Here is a 20,052-nt window from a genome sequence, read left to right as displayed (position 1 = left end):
GCCATCATTATGTTTGAATGTCACTGATAATATTCACTCTCATTCATCAGTTTCCATTGAACTCATCGCAAATGACGATTTGCATTAATAGCATTCGTAAATTTAGAAAGAATGATAAAATAAGCTATTCAACAAAACGTGTTTATTGTTGGAATTCAAAACAATGCAGCACTGATTTAGCTTAATTGTGTATATTCTTCAATGCACGGTCCAAAATATATTAAGTGTCCTTAAATATTTAAACTGAACTAGCAAATGTATTCTGCAGAAGGGTGAACCCCCCTTACTGGATGTGATTCTCCCCTAAATTATGATGAGCTGGACTATCCTGGGCAGACAACGAGAGCAGGACGGATAACAGAACCAGAACATCCGTAAGGCCATGCCACAGCAACTTTACAATAACACCAAAGTGAAATGCTTCCCAAATAATGAGGCTTTCGAGTGGTTTCAAAAGAATTGTGCTTCAGTTGTATACTCTGTGTGTATGCCTGTAATTGCATCACTTTTTGTTTCATTGCAGCAGCATACATTTTGTGACCCCATTTGACACACATTAAAGGGTGAGAAGATAAATTCAATACACTAAGGTATGTACATTGCTCTCTTTTTTTTGCAGTTACACAAACTTAATCGTCACTGGATGTTTTCAGTAAAAACTGAGTTTCTACAACACAAAAAAATAGTTGTGCAAGTCCTATCCATGAGCTACTGCATTAGTGGGGGAAATAATTGTATCTGTTTCCAATTCCTCATATACATAAAGTTCACGATATATTAACACAAATGAATTATGAAGGTGACGCAGTGTCTTGAATGCACCGAATTCCCAACAAACTATTCTCCGTAAGAGGCAATCCAACTGCAGACAGAAGGCAGACCATGGCATGGCTAACTGACAGTCTGGAGATGAGAGACGTTTATCCTTAGAGTCAGTGGAGGGGGAGGCATGGGGAACAAGGCTTTAAAAACACACAGAATTGCACACTAGCACATCCCAACACTTGAGATTTTCCATTCAGTAAGACAGGCGAGTCTTACTCGGGAGGATGCCCCCAGCCTGTCAGTTGGACAAGGGGACAGGGAAGGGGATTCTTTATGATCGTTTGTCTTCAGAACTCCTCGTGTACATTGCGAGCATAGTCCATGAGCTTGCTGCCAGTGAAGTATTCACTGTATTTGAGGATCTCATCCAGCTCCAAGTTGTGATTCTGGTTCTCATCAGCCACAGCAATCATCTGCTTGGCCTCATTCAGCGCATTGAACTCGTTCATAGGGTCCATGTACTCCTAAACAAGTAGGATTAAACCCACAAGGATGAACAGAATAACAGGAAAGACAGGACGGATGAGTTATCTGAAATTCTAATATACACAAAACCCCTTGTCACATTAGATCCCAAATGTAGTCATTGTTCACATACATAAGTGCCCATTTTATTCATTATTCGAGCGTCAACCTATTCTTTAAGACAGTAATACCTCAAGTTCCTCCATGGTAACGATGCCATCATGATTAGCATCAATGACGTCTTCAAACTCCTTCTTCCTCTCCTTGACCCAGTCATCGTCAATGTCCTGAGCCTGCTGGTTCTCCACAGTGCCCATGGGCAAAGAGATGAACTCTGACAGTGTCAGCTGCTTATTACCATCCTGATCTGCCAGCACAAAACAACACACACCTTGCATTCAGACAGCATTACCTACTACTTCTACCTTATTCATTTGCCAAGGCAAACCCACGGAACATAGGGTGTGAAGAGACTTCAAACTCATAAGAAAGAGTAGGCATTACCCAGGTCGCGTACAATCTCTTTGACCATGTATTTGAGCATGCCTCGGCTGTGCTCGGGGTGCAGGAAGGACAGGAACTCGTCCTCATTGAGCAGCTGGTCTGCTGGGGGGTTGTCAGCCTGGAACCAGCGATCCTTCAGGCTCTCCAGAACCTCCTGAGCTGCACACACACATCACATCACTTGTGTACATTTGATTCATGTAACAGCCTTCGATCCAAACGGTAAACAAAAGAAGGCAGAGCAGATGATCAAGGACCAGAAGTGGGTCGTTCTAAAAGGAAGGTGGTTAGAGCCAAGCACATATTTGATTTTTTTTACTGGACACAGTGCAACAATACTATCATCTCAACTACAATATCAAATCATTTGGATTATCCAAACACCGATAGCTAATACTGTGTTCTGGACTGCCTTAGGCCAGTCTATTCACAATAGTAGGCAAAACTATCCTCTGGACAGACTAATGCATTACTATTTATATAAATCTTACATAATATACAGGCTATGAACAAAAAGAAGATGTGTGTTGTGAACTTACTTTCCTCATCCACCTTCAGATCTTCGTTATTCTTAATTTTTTCTGCCATTTCCTTTTCGTTAAATCCTTTGCTGGCCAAGAATTTGACCCGGTATTCGTCCCACGTCACATGACCTGCCGTTGAAGAAAAAAAAAAGTAAATGCACAACTTAACATCTGGGCTTTGGCTGTTGTGTGGTCCAATCCAGGCTGGGCCTGAGGAGCTGAGTGTTGGTACCGGGGCTAACTCAGCAGAGCCATATGGACGGTCATGTGATGAGTGATCCCCTCACCGTCTCCATCTGGGTCGACCGCACGGAAGCTCAACTTGTTCTCCCTCACGGCCTCCTGGAAGTGCTCCTCTGTCTTCTCCATGATCCAGCGCTGCATCTCCTTGGCGCTGACACTGTTGTCTTTGTTAAAGTCCACCCTGGGGGTGAGAGGAGCAGCTTGTTCAAACCAGCCGGATCAATACCTTCAAATCGATACCTAAAAAGCTTTCTGGGATGGAGGGCTGGAATACATCAGAGCCAGTCTAAATCAGTCGTGTCAGGTTGTGAATAGTTGTAAGCTGTGTGTGTGTGTGTGTGTGTGTGGGGTCAGTATGCCCTGACCACACAGGGCTTCTTTGTGCTATGCACCCAAATCTACTTTTCTTACCCAACCTACTTTGCCTAATGTAAATTGACAAAGATACATGTTGTCTTCGTAGACTAGAGAATCAGAGTCAACATGATGGACCATTTGTTCCTCATTATAAATCAAACCCCAAGCTTGCCTTCTTTACACTTAAGCTCTGATTCCCCAGCATGGGTGAAACTGGGAAAGTGTTCACAGCAGTAGGTTGTTGTGGACAATCCAAACACACATCCAATATGCCTCCACTGTGGCTTTAAATGGTACAACATCAATAACAAATGATTTAACTGATGTATCTGCAAGGAGAAACTTGTCTTACTTAATGAAGATATCCATCAGCTTCATCCTGTTCTTCCTCGGCTCAGAGTCCTCCTCGAACTCCTCCATCTCTTTTCCAAGGAACACTTCCTGGTGGAAGTCCTTGTTCAGGTGGCCGTCCATCTCTAGCTTAACTCCATTCAGATGGTCTGGGGGCAGAATCTCGTTGTCGTCTTTGATGGTGGGGTTCTTTTCTTTCAATGCTGATATATTGACTGCTGGTCGTGCATTGACATCCATGGTATGGAGCAAGGTAAGAAGGGCGATGGACACAGCCAAAAGCTGCCTGCACCAAGCTCTCCGCCACACATACATCGCCACTGCTTTCCTAAAGGGGGGAAGTACGTTTGGTCATTCAAATCAACCAACTCACAGTTACTGTACACGTCACATAAGTAACCCAGCTATGCTAGCTAGCTAGCTAGGGTTGTATCTAATCTAGTTAGCCTAGCTATCTCGAGTCTAGGATTTAGCTGCATATCATTAAAAATAACGACTGAACTTATAAGTGATTGTATGTAGCCTACGTTGCTTTGCTCTACTGGTTTGTCTACTGTAGCTATGGAGGGTTACTCTACTGCAGCTGTGTCAGTCTCAGCTAATGTTGTTGGTCAAGTCACAGGAACTGAACTGCGTAGCGAACAAAACAGACCACTCGAAAATAAATGGTAACCTACCTGCTAATGTTACACTCCAACGACAAAAACCCTGAACACAGCACTAAATAGCTACAATAAAAAATAAATAAAAAGGCTATGTCGCTAGCATTAGCCCAACAGACTGAACCAGAAACGCAAACTGTCGTTTAGCCGTGTTATACTAGTTCCTGTACACGTGGCTTCCTCAGGTTCCTGTACGGATACACCTACCTGCCAAGTGTAATGAGCGTAAACACAGCAGGTAATATTTTTCGGTCTAAAGTTCTTATAAAAAAATGACAAGACACACAAACTGTGCTGCAACGGTGCCAATCAGACAGATGCGATGGATGCTACGTGGTACTGTCAGGAAATACAATGAGCTTGTCCGAACACCATGTTGGTGAGGTCGCCCGGCATCAATACATTTTATTATTTACCTCTGGGTGGCACTATATACTTATTTTACCGAGCTCTCAATCAATACCATAATCAGGTGTATTTGTTCACGTATTTTTATAAAAAAGTGAGGCCATTGAAGAAAGCTGCAATAGTCTTGGTAGTAGTTTTGGGGCTTTGGGGGTTTTGTGATCGTGGTCGTTAAGACATTGTTGATAGGCCTACCTTTATTTAATAAACCATGCATCATTATGTGCCGCAATTTGATCAAGGATAATAATATTTCAGACACGAACAATTTATTGTAGGCTACAAGTAGTTTGTATTTCAACACAACGTAAGTAGGCCTATAGGCTAAGTAAAACCATCTCCTCCCTAACACATGCAACAGTCGGAATTCATCCTTGGCAATTTGTCAAATAAGAGGTTAAGACAATGCGTATACGGTCCGTTTTCCTACATTAGTTGTCGTATTTCGTTTGGATCTTAAAACACAAGGCAACTTTGGAGACAGTCACACACACTCACACGTGAGAGATAGACACCAATACACACTGTAACTTGTCTTCCAAGGAACCTCCCTAGCTTTCTGAGCATTTCATCTATGAGATAAAACAGAGCTGAACAAACCAGTGGGTTTGCCAGTTCACTGTTGAAAAATATAGGCAAGGGTAGGGAGAAGATGGAGTGGGGGAGAGAGAAAGAGGGAGGGAGAGAGGGTGATGATAAAACTCCAGTCAGAGCCCTCCTGTAAGCTCAGTCACAGAGAGGGAGTTTACGGAGACGCACAGGGAGAGTGAGTGTAACGGAGCAAGCAGGGACCTACCACACATTCACATACAAACAGGGCTCTCTGAGATGAAAATGCGCACTTTCTTACACTTGATGAATGAAAACCAGTGAGACGTGTACTACTGGTTCAATTGGCCAGAAGCCGGAGAAGTTTGATTTTTTTTTTTACTTCTTCGTTTCTTTCTGGAGCTGAGAACACATTTACCCTGTAACAGAAGACAGAAGGTCAAAGACTGAGAAAAGTGGACCATCTCCAACTGCTCCTGGACTTTTCCTTTCTCTCCACTCTTGTGAGCAACGTATGTGAGGAGCGACAGATTGAATGCTGAATGGCATGTCCCACCTCTCCCAACAACTGCACGGTACTGTGAGGAAGACCAGTCGCCCAGAGTAACATCAAGAGAGAGGTGGGATAGAGAGGATTACTATCCATCTCTATCATTGGGCTCCCTCCCACCCACCCCCAGCTTCGACCGCCCCTCCTCTCCAACTCTCCCATTGCCCCTTGTGCCCCCCCACCCCTCACCCCCCAACAGAGCAGAAAGCGTGAAAAATCTCACTAATGGGTTTATTTGCTGTCAGATCTGCGCTGATCTGTCATTCCTTGGGACCATTCCACTTGACATTTCATAGCTGAGTAAGCTGCCTGGCTTCCCGACTAGAGTTAGCGGTACCCCAGCAACACTCTGCTTGCTCAGAGCTCATCAGAACCAGAGCAGCAACAGCAGCAGCAGTCAGTCAGTCAGTCTGACAGCCCCCCTCAGACCCTCAAAAGACCCTCAGAGCTGCAGCCCTCTCCTTTACCCTACTGAGATCTCTGCATCAGTGAGCAGGCATCAGGCAGCAGCCTCTGTCTGTCTGACAGAACACAATCCTCCTTAGAGGATTCAGATCATTCTGCACGGATCCTCGTGTTGATTCGGTGGCGAGGGAAGATGTGGTGTGGGCCTCTGGCAGTGGTGGCTGCAGTGTTGTGGACTCAGTGTGTCCTGCTGGAAGGGGTGGATGCCAAGAAGGAGAGGAAGAGGCCAAAGGAGACCAACCCACAGCACACTGAGACTTTCAATGCTACTCTCTCCAACAGTGAAGAAGTTGGTGGAAGCACCAAGGTAAGGTTGGAATATTTCATAGTCTCTATGACTTGTGTCTTTTTGCAACTGACCTGGTGCAACGTGATCCTCTGAATGCATATGGGTGTTATCTTTAGGGAAATAGAGTTATTTTGTATTTCATATATGTGTACTACATTTTGTTATACCTTATGAAAAGTATTCTGGCCCTGTTCATGAAAGTACATGTGCCATAGTTAAAATCAAACTAAAGTGTCTAATATCTCATCCAAACATATGTTACCCATCTGAACTACAGTAGGGATATATTTGTTGACATTGTCACTTGGATACTGCAGTACGAGTAGAAGATATGTTCTAACCCTAACCCAGTGTAGGACAGGTGTGCCCTAATGGGTCAAGCCTCAGACAGTGAAACAGTCTCAGATGTGTGAAAGACTAAATGGATGACTTCCTGAGGAATGTCAGGAATGTGCACATCTAAAGACTGATCAATGCATCAATTAGTCCTCACAATGTGTGTCTGCCACCAATTTTCCAGACTATCATGTTTAAGGAGTATTGATGAATCAAGACACATGCGGGTGACCTAAATGGAGACAATTGTAATTTCCTAAAACTTGGTATGGCACATGATCAGAATACGTATCAAACTGTGCAGCTGTAGTTTGTAAGATTTGTCAGGTTAAGGAAAAATGTAATTGTTGATATTTGAAAAAAAGAATGCACACTGTATGCTTTCAAGCACAATTGGGTTTCAACAAAGTTTCCTTTTTGAAAACAACACTTGATCTTTGACTTTGCTGTTTATTGGTATATTGCTGGTGTTTCATATTTGTATGGGTTTCCATGGGCTATTTGTTTTGCTTTCAGCCCACCCGTTGGGTTGGCATTCTCAAATGACTCCTTCTGCCCCATCCCCATTACACCAAACCTCCCTCCCTGACTCCTTCAGGTTGTCTCTGGAGGTCAGTTCTCTTGGCAGCATCTCCAACATTTTTTTCCAACCATGAGGTGATCTCTGTATTCTTAAAAACACATGAGCTCTGCAGCTCGTTGTGGCATGGCAGTGTTTATTTGGCTTGATTCACCCTGTAAAAGCAGCGGCTATGAAGGATGACCTTGTGTCAACCCTCAGGCTGCTGCAGATTGCACCCCGTTGGGACTTGACTTCTCTCTCCCATCCCAAGAGGGGATGTCTTTGCCTCCACGAGCCTTCTGCAGTTTCCCCCTCAGCTCGACAGGCCTACTGCCATGATGTAATTCCTGGGAAAGTTAGGTGGGTAGATATTTAAAGACCTTTGGCTATACTTTTCCCAGCCCATTGATTCTGTCATTCACAGGCCGGTCTGACTCCGCTGTGTCTGGGACATCCGATAGGGGCGGTGCGGCCCCGAAAACTGGGGCAGCATGCCGTGTAAGCCCCTCACAAAGCCCCATAGAAAGGGTCCTGAAAGAGGACACCTCGACAAGGATTAGCCCCCTGTGCCCCCCTCACTTACATTCTTTTCATCTCGTCTCCCACAATCTTAGGGTAATGACATAATCACTCCTAAGACCCAATGTTATGCCAGATAGTGTCTCTGCCAAACACTGTCACCTCTGATGAGGACTTGGCTTTTAAGCTCAAATCTTAAAGGTTAAGAAGGGCCTGTTCAAGGTTGGAAAATGTATACAGTACGTTGCATAGCCCCGCTCTGTCTGGAATTTAGTGAGACTACACACCGTGTATACTGCATGTAATGTTTTGCTTAATGGTGCCAACTAAAGTTCATTTTCCCAATTTTCTCACCTCACACATCTGTACCTATGATGTCTTGTAGAAAACAACAATTTATTATTGGAGTTGTCTTGGCAGGGTATAAAACAAGTATTTTCAAGAAAACCAAGGGTTTATACATTTACATGTTTTTTCTTTTGCCCAGTGGAAACTTGCGATGGCATTCATTTTCTATCTGGCATATCCCCAGTGTGGACTGTTGGCAGGGTGCAGCAGACTACATTCCACAAGAGATTTTCCATTTGAAATTGATCACAATAGTGAGGTGTGGAGTGGTGCACTGAGTGAAGTTTTGGGATTCGTGATTAAATATTTTCAGTTTTACTGGAAAGGTGTGGGGTTTAATTATATTCTAGCCATAAAACATGCAACTGATAATAATATAAGTATGCAAAATGTGTTTTATTTCCCTCCTTTCTGAGAGGGAGATATAGTGAGAAATCTCAGCTGAGGCCTCTATGATGGCAGTAATTGAGGCAGTTAGGTCAAACATCACGCCTAGCCTGTTGAGTAATGGCTAAGGTCTGCCCTAAGGGAGGGTTTGTGTTTCCCTTCCTCTCATCCACAATGATGATTAATGCAGGGGTATATAGGACCTTTTTGATCTGGCGCCCCTACCACAGGGGAATGGGTCGATCCCACAGGATACAGCCTCACTGCCACAGACACATCTCTCTCAGAGGCTAAAGGTGTACCCAGTTTAGCCTCCCCACCAAGTCCAAACCCCCATACTCATTCAGAGACTGAAACACAACATAGAGAGTGTGTTTTGGAGACCCATGTTGTCTCCTTTAATGGTGTGAATGTCGAAACGGGCCATGCTTATTTAACACCACATGATTAATCACTGAACTCATTGAAATCTGAACAATAATAAACGATCGTTTGTCATTACATCTGAAATCTGCAAGTAAAATAAACTGTCAGGAGGATATTCCTTTGCGCTTCATTAAATGTGCCAGAAATACATCTCCTTTTTACACATCAGGCATAGTGGCCTGTTTCATTTGGATTTATTTTCATTTTAATAACTTTTGATTGATGCCAGATTTATAGAAATCCCTTAATCTTGCCTGATGCGTATCATGTGCTGGTCATGTTCCTTCACCTTTGATTCACATTGGAGTCTTAATAACCACAATCATTTACCACTACAACATAGATTCCCAGCACTTATTTTGCATAGCATATCTGATAGAAACGTATCTAAATACTACTAGATAATGTGTGGTAATAAAACATTTTTATGTTTGTATTTTACCATGCTATTCCATACACACTGATGTAAATGAGCAAGTGTTACCTCATAAACCTGGTGCTACTCAACAAGAAACATTTGAAGTCACTGTACCGTTGTGGCAGTGCGTAGAACCACAAATGAAGCACATAAAAAGAGGAACAACTAATGAGTATGTCTACCAGGAGAATTCCACCCCTCATGGAAACCAACCATAGCTTTGAGCCTTATGTGAAACTGGAACCACAGGCCTGTTTAACAGCCTGGTTTACCTCCCACATATACAAAGGAGGACCCAACTCAACAATTTCTAGGCTATAATTTGTACACAAACAGGTGTCTCAAGTCAATCAGACTTTCTTTCAGCTTATTTACTTTATTTTGAGAGGAGGGGAGGGTTATTTTCTTGCAGGTTTCACGAATACATTTTTATTGTGTTTCTTTCTTCTTCATCTGTTTTCACTTTCAGGAACAGTCAGAAATGCAAAAGTCAATCTTTGTAAATACTATATATTAAGCATGCGTGTCCTTCTAAACGATGCTGCATATGTAGGAATACATAATGCACATATTATACACATACACAGAACAGTACCTCTAAAAATTGAGTTTTCTTTATATGGTTTCCTGCTGAGATTAGACATCAACAAGTGAGTGAAGGCAGGCCAATTCAGTGCTGGTGGAACCCATCGCATGTCTACTCATATTTAGTTGTGGGGTGTTAAATCCTGAAGGCAATATGCGTCTGTGAAGTGCATCCATGGGGAACGAAGCCTGGATTCCTGACAATGGGGATGCAGGCGGCTGGCAGACCGAGCAGGTCCTCCCCAGCTCAGGCAGGGAGCAGAAGCTTGGGGAACCCTGCCATCTGAGGAGAGAGCGAGGGAGAGGCCCGGCCCTGCCCTGCTGTAGAGCTCAGCTACCCATGCATGGATGACTGCACAGGGAATACGGCGATGTAAAAACAAGGGATTAGGGAGGGCTCTCTATCATCCTGTCCCATGGTAAACCCTCACCTGTGAACATCACATGCCATCGAATGTTGGTAGAAGCAACTATATTTCACTGTTGCATAACAGAATAAGACAAAGATAGTCAGATGTGGCGTTTTCAGACATGGCCTTTTTTCTGGTCTAAAGAATCCGAGGCTGCCTGAGTTTTCAGCATCCACTACTGACCCTAAAACGTGATTCAGTGGTGTCTGTGTTTTTGATTGCTTGGTGCCCCATGGAGATATTTTCTCTTCTATCGGCTGAAATCAACCTACTTTTCCCAAACTACATAACCAAGGCAATGCAATAGGAATGATTCCTTCCAATTCAAGCCTTTGGATTTAGGAAGTGATGCATGTACCAATATTTAAATCCCTCTATTACAGATTTACAACATTACAAACAATGTTTGATAATCAGATGTCTAAGTTGTAGGTCAGTGTCACATCATTGCATGATAATGTAAAGGTATATCACTGTTTAAAAATCTTTTGTATTCTGCATACCATCAATGAGACAACCAGTGTATCGTCGAGTGTTGAGTTTTGTGAGTCGCGCATAGTTTAACACCTTGAGAATGTGACACAATTTCCTAGTCAAATGCACGGCGTTGTGCACTCACACATGTTGACAGACACAGCTGTGGCGCGGCACTCAACTACAGACTTGATCAAAGACAGGAACTGGTGTTCCTCATCAGCCCCAGACTGATACCTCGACCTGCCGTCCGCTCACTTTGTTCCTCCGTCCTATGTGCTGAGACGGAGGTATGCGAGTGAAGACACAGTTTACTTTGTGCCACCCTCAATAACCCTCAACGACAGATTAAACCTTTCTGACAGGTTTTCTGTGTCATCATGCAATATGGTTTTCACATCTGCATGTATGGATTCTGATGCTGTCCTTTGAAGAACACAGTAGAGGTCGTCTCACCAGCATACAATGAATCCTCGTTTTTTTTTCGTCTTGAATGTATTGCAATGGTCAGTTTTGTTTTACATGTCTACTTGAGTGCTGTAGAAAGATACATTTCTTCACAGTGGGCAAAAACATAGCCCCTAACCACCCTGGCTATTATATAATTACTCTTATTTCGTTGCTCAAGAAATGGCAATAATTACTGTACCTTGTTCGCCAACCAAACTTCCTTGAACATAGAAAATCCTTTAGGGCACAGTTTTAATAATTTAATTACAATGGCATGTACTAACAATACAAGGGGATACAAGGGGAGGATTTCCTGGCAATGAAATGCGGACTTTTTTATTATTATTCAGGGAATAGCTGAAGTATATAATTATAAGTCGCATGTGTGGGCTGACTTGGGTTGCTTGACATCTGAAAAACAGACAATGATGTATGACATCAACAGAAGAGATGTGTAGCTCTTTGAGTCCTTAGGATTAGCAGCCAAAGTATAGAAGCCTTTGTCTCTCACTGGCTGTCAGTGTTAGAGGGGTATCACTTGAGTCATGTAGGATTGTCAGAGATAGGTTTTTTGTGAGGATACTCACAAATCAGTTTGATGGATATTTGCCCTATCCAACTCTTAAAGAGCATCCTATAGGTATCATAGCTAAATATGAACAGCAGCCAAATCTTTGTCGATATGAAACATTTTAAAATTCAGATAGAATTCCAGCATTTTGTGGCATCAACCAAAGACAAAAGTGTAACCAATTAGGTGTCTAAGGCTCTGTTATGGAAAAGATGTGGAGGATTATGGATTATGCAGTAACAGTATCTTCGTCTTGACAAAATCTGTCTCCCTTTTATCTGTTGCCAAGCCTCAAAAGCACCACAACAACACAGACATCCAGCATGCAGGAGGAACTGTGTTACTCAAGTTGTTTATTTTGTCTGCTGTCAGACAAAGAGAGAGTGGGAGCGAGAGAAAAGGGAGGTAGGGTAGGGAGGGGGCAGCGAGAACAAGAGGAGAGAAGAAAAAAAAAGACAACTTTTTTTATTCCAGGCCTATTGAAAGACAAACAAGGAGTGACTCTGTTGCTGTTGAACAAGAGGCAAGTCTTTCTGTGAAGAAAGGGCCATGTTAGTTTTGCAGATAAGTGATCCATGTCCTCTTGCCAAATCTAAACAAATTCCATTTCAGACAGCTCACCTCCACTGCTTTTCCTTATCTGTCTTTCTATCTCAACCACAGTCACTTGATGTTTGGGGAAGGACTTGGGGAAGATTCAAGTCATTTGTAGTTATTGGAAACTTTTCCCCCAAATGAAACAATGCCAGTGTGAATTTAGTTTTGAAAGTTTAGCTACATTCAAACATGACAGGGTTGTTTCACTTTGATCATGTAAGGCTGTCAGGAGATATTATATTGTATCATCAACACGTTACATTCTACCTGTACAAATAACTTAGATTTGAAAGTAACCCACATTTGGAGAATATGGTTACAGATAATTCCCAAAAGATCCTCTAGAAGGTCTGAATGAGTTGGTATGTGTTTTTTTTTTTACAATGCTGTTGTACTAATTGAGCTCTAAAATATGGCATCCAACCCACAAATGCTTTTTGAAGAGACTGCTCATGGAAACTTTCATCTGTTGAAAAAGTCACTTGAGAAGGTTTGTTTATTTTCTTCCAAGTCTATTTGGACACATAAGAATTTACGTGGCACCTGAGTGAATTATCTGGAGAGAGGAAAAATAAGCAGAAAGTCTAGTGGAGAGAAAAAGTGACTGAACAAGGTTTTCTAAAGCACAAAAAAAATCTATTCTGTCTGGGACATCAGTAGACAGTGAAGGCGAGAGAAAGAAAGAGAGTTTGACCTGACTGGATTTCTGGCACCGTTTCATAATATCTTTAGGCAAGACTTTCCAATGATGGTCTATCAGCAGAAATTATGAGTCATAGTTCGGTAGGTACAATACTTTGCATTGTTTGCCAGTTGGCCAAATGATTCAAGTCTAAAATATCTGATGAATATTGCAATTAGCAATCTTCTCAAAGAGCCATTGATATTGAAGGTATGAGACACATGCATATAAATCCTGCTTCATTGCAATTAGGATGTGTCTTCTACATAAGTTATTCACTCCACACTAATCTAGCACTATCCCATAGTGGGGCTTACATTAGTCCTTTCAACTTGTTACTTTAGCAACACACCCTGTAAACTTGTTACTTGGATCTAAAGTTTTGGATTGTTTCTGTCTTCTTTGTGGATCCAGGTACCTGACAACCAAAGGGTTGACCCACTGGGATCATGGATGGACTTTGTCAAACGACCCGTCGGCAACTTTCCTGGGAAGTGTCGCAAGAAACGACCCCTGGTAAATACTGCAGCCGTCTTCATCTGATCCAAAACGTTGTTTTACACTCTAGTTTTATGATCACGAACTGAAGTCTGGTTATCTCACTTGACTTAGGTGAAGGGCTCTGCTCCCATTTCTATATTTGTTTAGTAGACTTAGTAATAAAACAGGTTCCATTCTGTGGACTGTTTCATGCCGTGCATTGTGTCCATCCCCTCTCTGCCAGCCTGGGCCTCCTGGTCCTCCTGGCCCCCCAGGGCCCCAGGGCCCTCCTGGCTCCCCTGGGGCAGAGGTCACCCAGGAAGTCCTGCTGCAGGAGTTCAAAGAGATGATCAAAGGTAAGATGACGTCACTAACTTTTCTGCTAGAACGCTGATTGTAAACTCCTGCACATGAAACAAAATGGAGGACTTACATGCTTTATGTACAAGACGAAGGTGATGTAATGGGATTGCTTTTAACAATTTTCTAGAAGGTATGTCATACCCTTAATCTAGGTAATCTCTACAAAGTTAATTGAAGGTGTTCTGGAGCTACAGTGTATGTTGGTGTACTGTATGTGCCGTAATTATAAGAAAAGGTTACCAAGTGTACACCTAGCCAAATTTATTTTTGTAGTAATTTATTTTAGAGTAACCCTACACACTGTTTTAACCTAGCCATTAATTACAGTAACAGAATAGCTTAGATTTACAGTTTGGTTTTGTATTGAAGAACATATAGCATATCGTGCTGCCCTACCCCTTGGGATAGAGACCATGTTTTTAAAACGGTGGCAGTTAGGTGACTGTGCATGTACCTGTGTGTTTAACCCAGAGGCTACAGAGAGGAGAGCAGCCGTGGACAGACAGACCAGTCCCAGCCAGCTGCCCACAGCCTTCATGGCCCTGGAAGGGCTGGCTTCTTACAGGAGGATAGAAGAGGCCTTCCACTGCAAGCTGAAGGGACCTGTGGTTGTTGACAAGAAGACCCTGCTGGAGCTGCAGAACTTCCAGACAGTACGTTTACTAGCAACAGTGGAAACATTTACGAGTAGTTCTTTTAGGTTTCCCTCTCTGTGTGTCCCTCAGTGTTCTTGTTATGTATCTGCCTTGTTTCTGCTGATTCACCTCTTCCTTTAGCTGTCTTTGCAAAATGATTCTGGCTGTATCCACTGTTTATAAGAATGAAGGAATTATGAGGGGATCATCCCATCACGGTCACTGGCACAAGCATAGCAGCACCACGCCGTCTCAAACAGGCTGTATGGTCAAAAATATCTACATTTTCATTGCTCCACATCACTTTTTGGCAGCATACAAAAGGCACTCTGTCTGTTACTTGGAATAGGGTCTAGAGAGGACAAAAATAGACACTGTTTGAACCAGCATGCTGTAGTGGAAGAACTACTATGCCCTGGGACAGTCTGTCAAGGCAAAAGGCATTATGGGTACACTTAGACATGCACCAGGAATAGTGTTATTACTCTGTTGTAAGATGTTATTAATATGCTGTTACCAGCATAATGTTTACCATGCACAATTTAAGTTTAAATGACTTTTTCCAAGAAGTTTTAATATGTTTAATGTTCATTTAAGTTGTTAGTTCTACAAATATAAGATGGGTAACCTGTTTATATGTCAACAAACTCTGAGTAGAACTATCTAGAACTATGGGGATGAGTATACAGTAGCTCAGTGGTATACATATTGACTTCATGTTAAGAGATCCCAAGTTCAAATACCCCATATGTTGCTTTGGATAAAAAGATCAGATAAATTATACATTTATATAAATTCCCTCTGTTCCTCCAGCCACCTGCTAAAGGAGCCTTCTTGAGAGGCAGGGGCATGGACCAGTCCACTGGACGATTCACTGCTCCAGTCACAGGCATCTACCAGTTTTCTGCAAACGTTCATATTGGTGAGTAACACTTACTAGCTCACACTGGCAACATCAAATGGTTGACCTTTTGATCAGTGATGGATTCTCTTGTTTTCTCCATGCAGACCACAATGAGGTGAAGAGGAGCAAAAGCCAACTCAGAGCCAGGGACAATATTCGAGTGTTGATCTGTATCGAGTCACTGTGCCACCGGTACACGTGAGTATGCCCTTACTGTGCTGAGTAGAATTACTTTGAAGATTGAACAAAGCCTTCAATGTCTAGTCCTTCATTCCAATTCACCATATACTGGTGCACTTTGACACCTTGGCATACAAAAAACATGTGGTTCTGGTTTGTTCTGGCTTGTGCAACATGTAAAATCCATTTTATTGAACTAAACTGAATGAGGATTGTTTCAATTACAAGAACTGATTCATTGCACTATCCACCAGATCAGGTCCAAGTTAGTTAATTATGTTTCTCATTAGTTTGCGGTTGAGGTTCTCTATAACAATCTGTCTTTCAATCCATGTTGTTTGCAGTTTTACTGTGTTTAATGCCAGTGTTACTTTTGCAAGTATTTATGATCTGTTAAACATGTTGTCTGTTATACTTTGTGTGGAACCAGTTAGGCATTTCCTGTGTAAAAGTGTAGCAGGTCTTTAAAGGAAACTGTTGACACCCTGTTCTGGTCCCTGTCGCCTCAGTAATCTTTATAGACTCACCTTTGACCCTTCAGACACCATGCTGCTCCATGCTCGACGGGACATACAACATAAATGCCCTTTTTGGGATGTGTGAGGCATATAATGAATGTCAATCTCACACAGGATGTAAATAACGGGCGGAAAAGCAATCAAAATCTGTTTTGTGCGTCTGTGCATACCATATTGTGATAGCATATTTTGCTGACATAAAGACATGAACTGCTTCCAAACATTAAAATATATGTAGAGAACCAAAATATCCCTCTGAAGCATAGTATTATGAAAGAGCCACATCAATAATACAATTATGATGGCTTGCCTAACCCAAAAGTGAGCTCAGTTTTTGCTTTCCCAGCTAAAGCTCCACTCAGTCTGGTACTCCCACACATGAAAATGTGGAGAATGTAAAACGAGGCTCATTGCAATGGCAGTTAGAGTGAAGACAAACATGATTGATTCGCCCCCAAAATGCAGCATTTCATTTAAACAGGAGCCAATGCTTTCAGTTTGGCCTGTGAGATGAACCCTAACCCTACAGCAATATAACTACAGTCTACAGACTTCATGGCAGATCATTCTGTCCTCAAACCAGAAAAACACCCTCAGAATGAAACTTTTGCACATTAATATACCATAACATATTTAACATGCAAGTAAATAAATTTTATTGCACAGCTGACATTGATTTTCCATTGTTTTTGCATTGGATCAAATGTAGGTCATTGGAAATGATTGTTGGATTAGAAAGCAACAGCAAGATATTTACAGTCTATGTGCAAGGATTGCTTGAACTTCAGGTAAGTTTCAGTAAATTAAGAAAATGTAATCTCAAAGTTTACTTTAATTCATAATTTAAATTATGCTGTGCAATGATGTGGCGTCCTTTCCAATGCCACTGCACAAGACTGTGTGCTCTGCTATGTTTAAAAGTTTGTTTCTGTAGGCGGGACAGTACACCTCAATATTTGTGGACAATGCAGCTGGGGCATCCGTTACAATACAGAATGGCTCTGACTTCATGGGCATGCTGCTGGGCGTATAGCCTCACCTCTCACCAGGGGCCACAAGGACTCCGGACAAAGATTCTGTTTGGGCCTGCTGTATCTCAGTTGACGACTAACTGACGTTCTCACCGTTAACATGAGAGATTGGAAAGATGGCTGCTGACATTAGTCTTGGGCAATGTGGCCTCTGAACTTTTGGCAAATGGAGAAAGGACAGTTCTGAAAGTTTGAGGACTGAGACTCTGTATATTCCTAACTGCAGTATCATTGGCCAAAAGAGTTTCACTTCAGGACAGAACAATCTGATGGACAAGACAGTGGATTTCATTTTCTTCCTCAAACACCATGAACCTTGACAAGCTACGGTTGTTCTGCATCACATGCCCAGTTATGATGCTTTGTTATCTGTGCCCTTACAGACTTTGCACTGATCGTCACATAGATGGATGTGCAGTGTAGCGTAATAGTGTAACTGTGTATTTATCTGTTTGGATTGGAACCCAAATTCATTGTATACAGCAGTTATTGCATATAAAGGGTTTATCATTTCATCAATCCCTAGTCATTAATTATGGTACGCAAACTATGTGACTACACTGGATAATACAAATATGCTCAGTGGATATTGTATGGGTTATCAGAGGTATCTGTGTTATGACATCTATTGAAACATGTTATTTCTGTGTTATTGCATTTAGAAAATGAGTATAGCCTACAGTTGTCAAGTATACAGCTATGGAAGGTACGTGAGCTGACTGAATAAAATGAACGCAGGAGACTCGAACAAGCTCAGTACTAAACACTGGCTATGCTAAGTGGATCCATCAACACACACCATGATGAGTATTATGGTGCCTTTCTAATATTGGTTTCTTTTAGCACAGTCAATGAAGTAGTCTGTAAATTATGATTAAATATTCTCTAGTAATACTTAACTAAAAGCTGTTAAATTGAATGTTTTTGGTATTTATGTTTCTGTGTATCCACATATTTAATGAAAAACGATTGAACTTAGCCTATACCTCGTCTGAACTTAAATATATATGAGAAAGAGTATTAAGACCATATGAATACCAATTAAATGTCATATCTCATTCTGATTATATTTTTTTCATTAGGTCTTTTGATATTGTACTATCAAAATTAAACTATTTTAAATAAAGGGTCCTATATCTGTTGTCACTCAGTATATGCTTTTAGTTGCAATAAGTATATATAGTATAGACCTATGCACTTTGTAAAGCTCTCTCCTGGAAGTTGTTTTGGATGAAAGCATCTGCTAAATGAATAAATGTAAATGTAAATATATTCCCATATTTATGTAGCAGAAATGACAAAAAATACCTAAAATTCCTTCACTCTGGCAGGTTGCCAAAGGAAAAATAGTTGCTTACTAACCTATGCACCAAAGAAAAGTTGGTGATAGACACAACTTTTGTTTGCATATAATTTATTGTCATGTCCAATCTGTTTTCTCATGAAACAGTTACATCCAAAGCACATATAAATACATTAAAGAATGATGACATGCCAGCCATATAATGCAGTGATAATACTTTTTATTTTGTCCTGGGTGGTCTTTGTATTACAAGGCACTGATAAGAAGCTTTTAGCCTCCATTGCACAAAAGCCTGTCCAGGCACCTGTAGGAGCTTGTTAACATCAATGCTTGAATGGCTAGATGAAGGCCCTGCTCATGAACACATTGCTGAGACACAAAGTGCCACACATTGTACCCAGGGTAAGTTGGTCTGAGTATTTCCTGTCCACGTGCTGACTGCGCCCTAGCTCATGGCATTACTGCAACTGACTGATCCATGTCATGACAAGGCACAGAGCATGAACTATAGTTATCTTCAAATGTAATACAAATCTTAAATGTGCTATTGTGCAAAGGCCTCTGTCTCAAGGCCAATGGCTGAAATACCATGCTTAAGGTCACTCTTCATCCAATTGTCCCACTCCAAAGTCAAACAACTAGCTAAAAACTACTGTCAGTTCAAATGTGTTAGACAGATGACAGAAAGGTAATGTTCTACATCATGTCTTCCTTGCTCTAGAACAAAGTGCATGAGACATACTTTGAGGGTTTTGATTGTCTTATGTGCAAAAAAGGGTTTAATGACAGCTATGTGAGCATGTCGCGACTCATTCACTGCCCTGGCGTTGTATGCGCAGGGCTTGCCAAAGCGGTTGCGAAACCGCCCTGCTCCATGACTCCCTGACAGGAATTTCCCATTGCCCCATTATCAGCATCAGACGAGCTGAGTGATCGCAATTACATCTGCCCAAATGCTAAGAGCAACTGTTTTTTCTCCCTTTCCTCCAGAGAAGTGAACTTCTATGAATGGCCCCATTGTGAACGTGTGAGTTCTGTCTTCCTTGAGTTGTTTAAACCAGCATAGTTGGGCTGCATAGCTTTAATGAGGATTTAATGAGCAGATTCCTCCTCCCTGGTGACTGGCCTATAGCATGATGGCCACAGCAGAACCTCATCTGGACAGACTGTCAGGACTCAAAGGGATCCCAAAATGACAAAGTAGTTAACTGAGTCACACTGCCAACACTACATGATTAAAGCTGTTGTCAGATTAAATTATAGTTTGCTAACAACCTTCAAACCGTCTGTCATCATATTATTGGTGATGATCAATTCAACAAGCTGTACATGAGTGGAACAGAGGCTTTTCGACCTTGGCTTGATGAAAGCAACGACTTTCCGCCAACAGTTTCAACATGGTCTTCATCACATGCAATCACACGATACCCGAAAGGGATGAGCTGAATTTCAGTTTAACAATGTGAAGGACGTGTCATTTGGAGGGACTCCATCCCAGAACTCCATCCCCATGCTCCCTGTGTTTCTCCCCCCTTTGTCAGCACTTCCAAACATGGCTACCTGTGGAGAGCAGCCTAGACAGAGAGACTCTCTCTGACGCCCAGCTCCTGTATATTATGTTTTGAGCATGCTTTGCATTTTTTCATGGCAACCTAAGTTACTCCAAACAACTCCACAGAGTCCA

At 41.9% G+C, this 20,052-nt stretch overlaps 2 protein-coding genes across 3 annotated transcripts; one reads left to right on the top strand and one right to left on the bottom strand.

The window, feature by feature from the left end:
- Positions 1 to 125: 125 nt before the first annotated feature.
- Positions 126 to 4,293, bottom strand: sdf4 (stromal cell derived factor 4). 2 transcript variants are annotated; one of them, XM_084681296.1, is made up of 7 exons: positions 4,139 to 4,293; positions 3,271 to 3,597; positions 2,606 to 2,742; positions 2,334 to 2,447; positions 1,795 to 1,953; positions 1,482 to 1,657; positions 126 to 1,289 (listed from the first exon to the last, which is right to left on the bottom strand). In XM_084681296.1, the coding sequence occupies exons 2-7, from the start codon at positions 3,582 to 3,584 to the stop codon at positions 1,113 to 1,115; spliced, it is 1,077 nt and encodes a 358-aa protein (XP_084537422.1). In that variant the 5' UTR covers positions 3,585 to 3,597; positions 4,139 to 4,293; the 3' UTR covers positions 126 to 1,112. The 2 variants fall into 2 exon arrangements, with proteins under 2 accessions (XP_084537422.1, XP_084537421.1); XM_084681295.1 differs by lacking the exon at positions 4,139 to 4,293 and adding an exon at positions 3,947 to 4,130.
- Positions 4,294 to 5,656: 1,363 nt separating this feature from the next.
- On the top strand, positions 5,657 to 18,350 carry c1qtnf12 (C1q and TNF related 12). Its single transcript, XM_084680603.1, has 8 exons — positions 5,657 to 6,207; positions 13,369 to 13,470; positions 13,679 to 13,790; positions 14,269 to 14,450; positions 15,246 to 15,354; positions 15,441 to 15,534; positions 16,744 to 16,822; positions 16,969 to 18,350. Exons 1-8 carry the CDS (start codon positions 6,034 to 6,036, stop codon positions 17,065 to 17,067), a joined length of 951 nt encoding a protein of 316 aa, XP_084536729.1. The 5' UTR covers positions 5,657 to 6,033; the 3' UTR covers positions 17,068 to 18,350.
- Positions 18,351 to 20,052: the final 1,702 nt, after the last annotated feature.

This window comes from Hypomesus nipponensis, chromosome 18 (genome assembly GCF_054491055.1).
Source record: "Hypomesus nipponensis isolate SF chromosome 18, ASM5449105v1, whole genome shotgun sequence".
Taxonomy (NCBI): Eukaryota; Metazoa; Chordata; class Actinopteri; order Osmeriformes; family Osmeridae; genus Hypomesus; species Hypomesus nipponensis.
The sequence above is the reverse complement of the archived record's forward strand: the minus strand, read 5'-3'. Positions and strand labels throughout refer to the sequence as shown.